The 12,510-nt window shown below is 31.5% G+C and overlaps 1 protein-coding gene across 22 annotated transcripts in view; it reads right to left on the bottom strand.

Moving 5' to 3' along the window:
• Positions 1-12,510, bottom strand: part of Adgrl3 (adhesion G protein-coupled receptor L3) — a 785,567-nt gene that overhangs the window by 302,461 nt on the left and 470,596 nt on the right. For all 22 annotated transcript variants that reach the window (XM_058571494.1, XM_058571546.1, XM_058571073.1 and 19 more), the window contains one exon: positions 2,468-3,268. In XM_058571494.1, coding sequence (XP_058427477.1) covers positions 2,468-3,268 — 801 coding nt within the window. The remainder of the gene's footprint in view (positions 1-2,467; positions 3,269-12,510) is intronic.

Genomic DNA, 12,510 nt, shown 5'->3' with positions numbered 1-12,510 from the left:
ATGCTAATTGAAATTCTCGTATCCACATATAGCATGCATAAAATTTACTTCTACACTTATTATTTCCACCTCTAAACTACAGTAAGTCCATGCCAAAGTACCAGCTTTTTAATTTGAGCAGCTGTGTGTGCAAATTGATACTTTTTCTGGCAATTATATCTACAAATTTAATACAGGTGAAATCCCACTATTTGCAAAACAAAGTCTTAATTGTGGTTGTTCAAAAGGAGTGAAAACTGAATCTCCTGGCTTAGGAATTCAATTAAAAGCTGAAAATTATCATTTCTTAAAGTTTGTCACTTCAAAAACATCTTTTTTTTTTTTTTTTACAAACATGAGCACTAATAGATGTGGGTAAAATGGCCCCGCTCCCATAAATAAACAAACAGATAAATAAAATTAATTGAGTGGTACAACCTTCTTCATGGCCACAATTAATAACAATTCTCCTCTTTCTACCTACATAGAGTTATCAAATAACATATAATCTTTTAATAAACAAAAGTGAAACTATATTATTGCTTTTTGCTCTAATTACAAAATATGACTATAATTTCTTTTGAGGCCATTTGAAATTACTTTGTGATCAAAATGAATAATAAAAAAAGGTTAAGAACCATTAATAAACAGAGTTTACAGTAACAAATTATGTATTTTGATTTAAGAATATCATAGCTATAGAAGAATAGGTTGTATCCTAGGATACAACCCAATGATTGATTCTTGCTCAGGTTCTCAATTGCACAGTATATTGTATTTAAAAATATTACCTGTACTGCATTTAAACAGATAATGCAGTTGGTTTAGAAGATTTTTTGAAGACCTAATAATAATTTGTTGTTGTTGCAAATTTGGCTCTCCTTTCCATAAAAGCCAATTCAACACAATATCAACATTAATGATTAGGAAAAGAAGCACTGTCACTTTTCCTGAAGCCTTTTAGGGGTTAGACAAAAAGCCACCTAATTTGTCATTCTCTCTAAAGTAGTGGTAGAAAGCCATTCATTCATTCACTCAACAAAGAGCTATTGAACCTGACTTAAATGCATGCATTATATTACACTAATGTCTGGAAGACAAAAATAATTATCAGATAGATACATTTTAAAAAGAGGATATATAGTGTTGAGGTTGTGGGTCAGAGGTAGAGCGCTTCCCTAGCATGTGTGAGGCCCTGGGTTCGATCCACAGCACCATATACAAATAAATAAAATAAAGATATTGTGTCCACCTACAACTAAAAAAAAACCCATATTTTTAAAAAACAGTTTATATAAGGTAATGTAATTGGTCATATGAAATTTAGAATCTGTTTCTGTAAGAAAATGTGTATATACTGGACTATTTAGAAGAATGGCATGCTAGTGAAAGCATGGTAAAAAAAAATGGATGTGCATGATGGCATGTGTCTGTGATACCACTACTCAGGAGGCTGAGACAGGAGGAATACACACACACACACACACACACACACACACACATATATATGGGCTGGTGTATAATCCCGTGGTAGAATGCAACTAGGTGAAGTTCCAGTACTTAAAGAATATTTTTTTAAAAGTGCAGAAAATAAGGATATTAACAGGAAAATCTAAAAGATAGAAATACTTGAATGGGTATATTACTATCAAAATTCAGACACCCCTATTTTAATTTTCCACTACATTTAATCTTAGAGAACATTATTATGGCTTGCTTCAAAACTTAACTTTTAAATTAAGATAATTCTGTTCTCCTGTGTAAATAAAAGTAAAAAAAAAAAGAAATAGAAAAACTGAAGCTATTTATAGTTATCTTCAAACAACATTAAAAGGAAATAGTATGTTCCAGAGAGATAAGGGATACTTTTAAAGAACTGAAAGGAAAGATTAGATCTCAAGCTTATTCAAAACTGTTCTCCATTGTCATTTATTATAAAAATTGTGATTTTTTTGTACTTACCATTTATGTACATTATTCTCTATATCAAATAAGTTCACTCAGACAAAGGCACACTCAAACTGACAATATGTCCCATGAAGTGGTCACATAAAATGATCTGTGAGGTGAATATATTGGTTAACAGTTCCTGCAGCATTGTATCATCCTAAACCCTTGATATGTTCCAAGCAAAGAGCATTTTTGAGGGTATTTCACAATTAATTAGAAAGGATAGCATCCTATCTTAGCAAAGGTTTTGTGTATTTCAGTATGCAAAGATCTAACCAGCAGCTAATGACACATTCCCATAGAAAAGAAGAGCTAAAATTTTTGGAGAAAAGCTGTACAAAGGACAAATAATCAGGTTTTCATAGTTATAAATTGTTAGGACTGAAAGTGGTATCATTGATTTCTCTAAAAAGATAAGAAAAAGAATAGTTTTAGGTACACGGGCCAGAAGAGAGAGAGACCACAGTTTATCTAATTAAAATCATGAGAATAAACTCTAAGTATCCACCCACAGAATACCATCAAAATTCAAACTTACCTGATCTACTATCCAGAGGTCCAAAGTCCAAGGAATATTTCACTACATGATAGTTATTCCACACATAGAGTAGGTTGTCCCTGGGGTTGTAATCCACAGCTGCTATGTATTGATATGAATTGGGAAAAGGAACATCCACCAGACTATCCTTGCTTTGGTCGGTATTGTAAATGTAGTCAATCTTATTCCCGGTGGCCTCATTGTCATCATCCTCATATACAGATTTGACCACATACAGAATCCCACAAATCATAAATGCATTGGAAGCTGACCTTTTATCATATGCAGTATCCCATGTCCCTTCAATCCGTAGGGTATAAGGGTTCAACTGACTAATGACGATTTTACCATTGTTTTGTTCTGTTGCATAGATGACCCAGAGCCCATTTTCATCCACTGCCAGGTCTATGTCAGATTTGCCTCCCCATCGGTAAGGGGAGGTATCATGGTAATTGGCATTCGCTATGATAGCCTCTCCACTCTTTATCCTAGTCCGCAAATCAAACTTTACTATGTTCCTGGTGCGTTCTTTATTGAAGAACAAAGCTCCATCATACACAACAAATCCTGTGCCATCCACCCTATGAGGGAGCTTGTAGGTAGTAGTTGGCCTTCCAGCAATGAAGTCATCTTTGGATGAATATTCAGTCAAGGTATCAGTTCTGTAGGGGGTCCAGGGCATATAATAAATCTTGTCAGAAGCCTGAAGAGGGTCTTTGCACCATGCCCCAGACTGGTGATCAGACTCAAACAAATGTTCACTCTGGTATACTCCTTTTAGTAGTCCAGGACAAAGAAAAACTGTTGGAAGGGAAAGAGTTAAGACAAAAAATTGTATTAATTAATTATTTTCTCATATTCTTATTTTTTCAGCAAGAATGCAACTGTAACCAGAGATACCCACCACCACTTATTTTGGTGCATTTTTTGAGAACACAAAGTATTTTTCCATATTAATTTTGACTTTTTTAAAAAATCACTTTGATTTAATTTGCTTAAAAATTTAGACTTTTTTAATGAGTAGCTGTGCTTTCCTGTGGTTTTTACCTTTGTTAAAGTGTATGATAACATTTGTGAATATATGTATCAAGTGCAACATATGTCTATGTGTTCTATAGACATATAACAAATACAAAACTTTATACACAATGTGTTTATTAGTTCACTGAAGAACATATCTTATTTGGAAATGAAAGTATATTGTTTCCACTCTCAAAAAATTAGCTGTTGAACAGTTGTCATTAATAAACATAGGAATATCCCATAGTAATTTTTGTTTAAATAAATGAAAAATCTTGTATGTTACAGGCCAGTGAATCCTCTAGCAAAAAAAGCTCTTGAAACTGCTACAACACGCACAGAGCATGCAGTCCACACAATTAAAAATGAGTGATGGATGGATACTGGAAGGAAAAAGAGAAAGGAAGAAAAAGAAAGGAAAGAAGGAATAAGGAAAGAAGAAAGGGTGAAAAGTTACAGAAAAGAACCCAAGATCTAGATTTTAATCAGTTAAAAATGTCCTGTTAAATACAGTAGTATTGGAACTTAAAACATGTACCTTTTACTGTTACATGAAAAAAGCATTAAAAAACAAGATTACTTGCTATATTTTGCTGCTCATACTTCAGAATGAAAACAGGCAAGAATCATCTGATTCACCTGCATTTTAGTATGATTCAGTAACATATTGTGACAGTGGTTATAAGAAAGCTTGTCTGATTCATCTGACATGAAGGGGCAATAAAGCAATGTTTCCCATAGGGCGGTCCTTGAAGCACTGGTTTCAAGTAGTAAAGCTAGGTATTACAACAAAAGAAAAAAAAAAGGATCCTTAGCCACATTTGTCTAAGAAATGTTACATCAGATACTATTGTGGTAGAGATTCTAATAGCACAGGTAAATTAGAGAATCTCCCAGGCAGAAGCTGTAAGGGTGAGGAATTTTCACAAACTAATTTGATGTTGGAATTTTTCCACAGAGCCTCTTTGGATTGCAGTCTTCTGCTGAACCTGCTGTGGGAAACACTGCTCTAATATATTTGCAAAGCAAACACACTGAAAAATAATCATGCAGTCCACTGTTATGTTTGAAGTGATTAGAAATATACGGGGTGGAAAAATTAGGAAATCACAAGGAATTTAGAATCTGACCCACTTTTAATGATTTATTATTCTTTCAGCATTAGTGATTAGCTTTTTTAATAGTGATTATAAGAGCAGATTCAATGGAAAACAAGATGAAACTCAGCTACATTTTTGGAGATTATTGAAGAGGACAATAAATTACCAAAATCTCCCAAGTTTTAATTTTGAAGAAATAAAAAAAAATGTCAGGGGAACTGGCTATCAAAATATTCCATAGCAAGAATAAAAGAGCATTGTCAATTTAGAAACCATGATAATATTGATGATTATAAAAAATTTCTCAGCTGTTTAAATGATTGCTTTAGTTGTAAGGAAAAGTAACTCTTTGCTGTAAAAATTGTCCATCACCTTCATGCTAAAGTTAATAATAAGCCCTTGGTTGCTAAAGCAATTTAAAATATTTTAGAAAATTATCTCCCTTTCCCCCTAGTAGACACAAATGAGTGAAACAGGGGAACCTACACCAGAGCTATGAGAAATCATTTAGCACATAAATAAAAACAAATCTAAAGCAATCACTGTTCATCACATCTATTGGATTTCTAACTACTTACTTAAAAATAAAGAGGAATATAATATAATGTTGAAAATTTTACAATATTAAACTGTGTTAGGATAAAAGGATCAAACTAGCATTGGTCAGTAAAACAGATTAAAGTGAAGTTGAGCAGCAGAAGTAGTAAATAAACTTCCATAAAATAGATAAGAATTAATAACAAAATTATTTTAGCTCAATGTTAAACTGTTAAATAACTTAGCCTATAAATAGCATATAATTTATGAAAGGTATTTAATTACCTTTTTGTTCCACTTCTATTGGAGAGAGAGAAGTAAAGAGAGAAAGGAGAAAAGAGAATAGATTAATGGTACGGTATTGGCCAAGCAGTTTTTATTCACCTCTTCCAAACTGAAAGTAAATAATTCATTTCACTCATACTTCCTTCATCGAACATTATGTTTATTATTTAAAAACCCATTTGTCTAATGCAGTTTTAAAAAAATCATGTAAACTTTAAAATACAGTATAAACTTGGAAAAATAGGCAAAAATTAATCAAGCTGATTGAATAAGCATACTACTCCAAATGATAGACATGAAATGCAATATTTATAATTACACCAATATTTTATATTTTAAAGGGCAGGTCAGCAATTATGTATACAGAAAGCTTTCAAATAATTTTGTTTGTTTTACTTATAAATACTAAGTCTGTACCATTATTTAAGATAATAGTCTTCTTTTTTATTTCAATAAAAAATGTTTCTTTTGAAGAAATGACATCTTCAAAAGAAACTACTCTTCAATTGTTTTCTAGAACCTATGACTCCCCATAGCTTGTCTGTCTTGTAGGAAATGTCCTCTATGAGGTTACACATTAACCGGGAAGCTCTTTCCCTGCATAAATGAACTTATAACCCTTCTTAAAGAAATTTATCTCACACTTATCAATATTTGATATTATCATGGAAAAATACTGTCATTCAGAAATACCTACTAGCAGAAGATTCTTATAAATTTTATAATTCTTTCTCTTATAATTCTTATAAATCTGCCTCTGCCTTTTTTGACATTCTTAACTGAGTCAATATACAGTCATAAAAATGTTGTGAGGCCCTCAAACACATAGTGTTTATAATTTCTAAAATTAATTTTCATTATTGTTTTTAAGTTACTGATCAGTATAAGTCAGTGAAAGTTTTGAGAAATTATGACATATTTATCAATGTTCATTAAGTGACACCTTTTTGAACTTATAAACATTTGTCTCTTAAACACAATTTGCCTGCATCCTAATGAGGAAAAACAAACAAACAAACAAGTTACCAACAAGAAAATGGTACAAGTGTCAGGAAGAATGGATTCTTAAAACTTTAAAAATTACAGATTATAAATATTGTAAAACTAAGGCAATTTTACTGGAAGGGATGAACTGATAAATTATGCACAGTAAACATATTGAAAACTCCAGGAAAATTTCAAAGACAATCAAGAGATGCTGTTTTGGTTAATTACATTTGGGTGAGATTTTTGTTCTTTGACCTAAACTCATGTTTTCAATTACTGTCAATACATACTTATTTCTAGTCATTGACTTTTGAAACCTCAATATGACACATTTTAAGAAAAAAAAACTGTATATACAAAAAGTTAGGCTAGAAAGTTGTAGCTCACTAATTTACAAGTCTTATTTTTAAAACTATTCCTAAAATTATTTAAACATTATATTGCCATATTGTATCTCAGTTATACTTTATTGAGTAACTAACTACATGGTAAACATGACTGTATGACTAAATAGAGACCAGTTAAAGACTTTATCTAAGAGATGTATGCCATGCTTTCACTAGAATACTAACCTGTGTTCAAACTTACAACTAGAAGACCTTGTCCATTTAAAAATTACTTAATCAACAATCTCAAAAATTTGGACTTAAAACCCATTACAGTGAGGGTGGCGATTAGAAATGGGAAATCATCCTACAGTTCACATTTTTCAATCACTAACCTACAAAAAATTTTTGATTAATTTGTTTCCTTAAAGTAGCTCCAGATACATGTTTTTGAAAATTAAATATGGAGCTATTTATACTCTACAACATGAAATGTACCCTCCCTCACAGAATGTTAGTCTACTTTCACATTAAACTTATAGACAGTTTTATTTACAAATATCCTACTTAGTTGAGTGAAATTTGTCCCTTCAAAATGAGGAAGATAGGATTTGTAACAAAAAATAGTGATAATGTTTCTATTATATTTTGTATAGATTATCTTACATTTTAATAGAAATTTTGATTCTTCAAAGAACTTTCATCTATCATCTCAGCAGTCTTTTGGAAGAATTTTGCTTTTAATACTTGGTTCTTAAGTCTAATTTCCAAGAAATTGGCATAAGCTCTATTGTAAATAGAGCTTGCCTCTGTTACTTGCTGGTTACTCAAAATTAAGATTTATTAGGCAGTTCTGCTTTGGAGAAAATTATTATGGTCTTGCCCATGTCATGACTGGCTGTAGCTCATTTATCTTTTATTTGCTATTTTCAAGACTGAAGTAAAACAGACCTATAATTTAAGTTGAAACAAGTGCACACAAATCATATTCCCATAACAAAAACTAGCAAGACAACATAATTTGTCGTTGAAAAGCTTAGTAACATTTAGAATTGGCCAGTCATTGCCTATCATCCAATTCTGATTCTAGAATGTTCCTTATCCCTGAGACAACAAATTAAAGTGATTTTTGAAACAGCATATCACCATTTCCTTTGTAACCGCACAATGCCTGTTGTCATTTAGATATGAGGTATCCCCCAAAAGTTCATGTGTGAGAAAAAGAATGTTCAAGGTAAAACAATGTGAATATGAGAAGTGTAACCTAATCAGTAGATTAATTATTGATTTGGATTAACTGAGAAGTAACTGTAGACAGGTAGGGTATGGCTGGAAGAAGTCGGTCGTTAGAAGTGTGCCTTTTGGTTCATATTTTGTCACTGATGAGCCCAGTACTTCAGCTTCTTAACTGCCCTGTCCTGAGTTGCTTTTCTCTGCAGTGCTCTTCCACCACAATGTTCTGCCTTACTTGTGCCTAAAACTGTGGAGTCACTCCCGAATAAGCTGAACTTCAGATACCATGAGACAAAATAGACTCTTCCTTTTCTATGTTTTTCTTATCAGGTCTTTGGTCACAGTGACAAAAAAGCTAACTAAAACTGCCAAACAAATAATACATCCCTAATCAATAATGGCTGAATTAAATACATAACTCAAATAATGGTGAATATTATTGCTTCCTGATGTTTTAAGAATGTCGTAAAACATGGTGAAACTATCTGGTTGTACCATGTGAAATCAAAATGCAATGATTTATCTGCATAATGCCTTTCAATATTGTAATGGTTGGAAAGGAAAGGAAAATTTATAAGAAATTTATATAAGTCATTAAAAATAAAACTGGAGAAAAAGTATATAGATAGTCCTGGGAGTAATACTGGCAAGAACAATTTGTTGCCATAAAACAGCCTGCAAAGATCTAAAACTACAGGCCTAACATACTTGTTTTTCTCCTTTCTGAAATGAGATCACAAATTAATGAATTATATGATGACAACTGGGGCAGGGCCTTCTTCAGGATCTCCTATCCCATAGCTTGACTTATATTCTGAATTCTGAACATTATAAGTGTCATTGTTCATTTCCAAACCTCTTTGGAACAAGTTTGTTTTCTTTTCTCTCTTTGCTCCAAGTAGTTTTGTTGTCCATTCAGTCTCTATAAATACGTTTATATATTTCCTTAAAGTGATTTCATTGTTGTCCTTTGTCAAACTTAATGTCATATGTTATATCCTGTGGTTAGAGGGAATGACAAATTCACGCTAAAGATAATTTTATTCTGTATAAAAGGAGGAAAGTAGAAAAAAGAGTCTAGTAAAGTTTCCCTTCAATCTTCAGTGTTCATAAAATAGATATAACATCCAATTATGTTATTGCTTAGTAAACTAAAATGTTATCAGTTCTAACCAGTTTTTTTTGTACCACATGTAAAACTTTAGAATTGCATCCTTTAATTTAAAAAGGTATGGAACAGAGAGCATGTATATTCGTTGCCAAGTTTTTCCAAGCTTCATTGCAAATTGCAAAGAAATAAATTTGTTGCATGCTGAAAATTGTTAGTGCCATAACTAAGAACTATGAAATGGCATCTAAATGTCCTTTTAATTTCCTTTTCTATACAGTAAATCATAGATCACATTTTCTATCAACAACATCCATGCTCCTAATAGGTAGAAATTTATAATCCAACAATACTTCTCTATTTCTGCAATATATAAACATATACCTATGAAGAACATAATATAGTTATAAAATATTAAATAATTTATAAGAAAATAGATTTTTCATTGAAATGATATTTTAAAAAGAATTATTTTTGGGGTTACTTTTGGCTTAGATTATTAAAATACATTTGGGTACCCTTATCAGAAACTTGCTGACCAATTAAGGAAGTGTAGAAAGGCAAACTACATAAGTTATAAAAAAAATGAGTCTTGCATAAAAATTTCACCAGATTTAATTTTTCATACAAAAATTTAATGTGGCATTTATTTTTTCCATCTGATAAAAATTGACAAAAAAGTTTAAAAGATTTGATCAAGTTCAATACTAAGAGGTATTACAGACCTGTCATGTGTGTAAAGGTTTCGTGCTGATTCTACCAACAAGTAAATTCAAAGAACACATTTTTATTTTTGTACTCTTGCTCTTCATTTCCATTCTATCACCAAATCCATGAAGAAGCATACTTAAGAGGAGATACACAATATAAGCAGAATCTCCCTGAGGGTAGGCACAATATCTGTCATCATATGCACTAATTAAGAACTGAAGTTTTCTATACAAGACTGATTTAAACATCACAAAACTCTTATGAAGTGGACATTATCATTATCTTCAATTTTCAGTGGAGGAAACTGAGACACAAAAAAACCATGGCTATATGGATAATATGTATTAGAACTGGGATTCAAATTCATGTTTTGATCTTACTCATTAATGATCTTCAGTGAAATGAAGGATAATCTTATTTATCTCTAGTACCCAACACATAGATCTCAATATTTGTTTCTTCTTTGCAAAAAACAGAAATACAGTATTTTCAAAGAAAGGAATTAGATCACATACTTGTTAGCACTATCATCCCTTGAGACTAGAAATGCAAATCATCTCTCACAGGATTAAAATAATAGAGGGAAAAAATGGGCTCCACATTTCTTGGTCAAAGAAAACATGATTTCTGTTATCAGTGAAAGCAAACCTCTGTTCAACACCTCATGTCTTACTAATTTTTATTATTCTGAAACTGAAAACACTTTCTCTTCTTCCATTACACATTCACCAAGAAACAAATAGAAGTTCCTCAGTAAATAGCAGTAAGATTTGTAAGTGCATCAAATTTTTTAGTATAGTGCACATCAAAAATTCTGACAGATGTCTGTCTTTTTCAGTAAATAAAGTGCTAAGCCTTTATTTAATGAGAGACTGGAGTAATCTCTGCAGCTCAGCTTCTAAATTAGGCTTTTCAAATAACACCCATGCATCATTGAATAAGAGTGCTGCTCAAGCACCTTGTATTACAATGGCTTCATATAATGTGTTTCAAAAATGAACACCTCCTAATGAATTTCCTCCTGGAGTGTGTAGATTGAAAATGTCAATAATTCATAAAATACTTTCACTAGGCACATTCTAATTTAAACACTTAAATACAATATCTATAGATGCTGCAGAAACTGAGAAAGCCTTTTATTTTGTGTTAACGTTATATTCCATTGATGGATCTGTTAAACCTTTCAAACTGTTAATTTAGCCTTTTAAAAGAAAATGGTGCTATTAGTAGACTCTTTTTAGAATCTATTTGTAATAGCTCTAATAAAAATAATAATTTTTCAAAGTTATTATGGACGACACTTAAAATCAATACTACATTTGGTTCATCAAGGATGCACCCTTGTTATAATGATTTGTCACTACTATGTAATAAGTATATGGCATTTACAGTTGCTAAACTACCACAACAAAAAACAAACACAGAATCACCTTGCATACATAAGACCACATATGTATAGTGATATATAAGAACCATTGAATGTATCTACTGAGTTCCTGTTTTGTGTAAGGCCTTTAGAGTTACAAATACAGAGAAAAGTAACCATAATACCTAAGAGTTACTAAACAGATTTCACATGGGTAGCCATCACATGGCACTATCCCTACAGAAACTTGTGAATTTGGTAAAATAAACAGGTTATGGAGGATAAATTGATCTCTACTTTAGGGAAACACAGTCTAATGACTGGGGATTTTCAGGAAATTTATTTACCAATAACAAGCTATTATTGAATGTATTCAAAGAAACCTGTCTACTGATATTAAAAACAGACAGGAATAGAAGTAAACAGCAGAGAAAGGGATCTTGTCAAAAGAAGCTGAAGTAAGAAGAGGGAAAATAGTTTTATTAAAATCACTAGTTTATTTGTAAGATGTCACCAGTTTATTCGTAGGACATATTTTTGACCAATTCTTACTACTAAGGTTCTATGTGTCCTACTTCATGTATGCAATAATTATGGCATTGAAATGAATCTAGATCTAATCTCAGAAATTTGGTAAATACTTTATATTAGTATTTCTAGGATCTGGGGCTGAAATTTTGTTAGATATAATTTAGTCTCAGTTAATATTTTTTTAAAATTTTTATTTTTTATTTTTTTTGAGAGAGAGAGAGAGAATGAGAATTTTTTAATATTTATTTTTTAGTTTTTCGGTGGACACAACATCTTTATTTTTATGTGGTGCTGAGGATCGAACCCAGCGCCCCGCGCATACCAGGCGAGCACGCTACCACTTGAGCCACATCCCCAGCCCATCAGTTAATATTTTAAAATGAAGAAAATAAAATGAGAATATTAACATATTAACCCCAAATTACAATTTATTTTTCAATCCATAGTATCAAAACAAATTAACAAGTAATATAATAATTTTTGATTCACTTAGTAGGTTTTTTATTTTTATTTTTTTTCCCAGTGCTAGAGTCAAATCCAGGGTATTATGAAAACAGAAATTGCTATCCTAATTTTATTGATGAGAAAAAACAGAAGTTGTTAAGAAGCAAAGTTACATTATTTTTGATTGGATTGAATTGAATTAAATATTGTCTTTCTGTCTTTACATGAGCATTGTGAATTAATCTTGGAATTTAAAGTTTCTATCATCACTTCATGCAAAAATATGAAACAACAAAACCCAGAGAAACCCTCAGTAAAGAACAAACAAAACAGAAGCAATAACATCAATATTTTGAGGCATAGCCTAGGAATGTTGAGGAGCTACAACACACTCT

Source organism: Marmota monax, unplaced genomic scaffold, assembly GCF_021218885.2.
Source record: "Marmota monax isolate L192 unplaced genomic scaffold, Marmota_monax_Labrador192_F-V1.1 WCK01_AAM20220418_F8-fsc00025, whole genome shotgun sequence".
Taxonomy (NCBI): Eukaryota; Metazoa; Chordata; class Mammalia; order Rodentia; family Sciuridae; genus Marmota; species Marmota monax.
The sequence above is the reverse complement of the archived record's forward strand: the minus strand, read 5'-3'. Positions and strand labels throughout refer to the sequence as shown.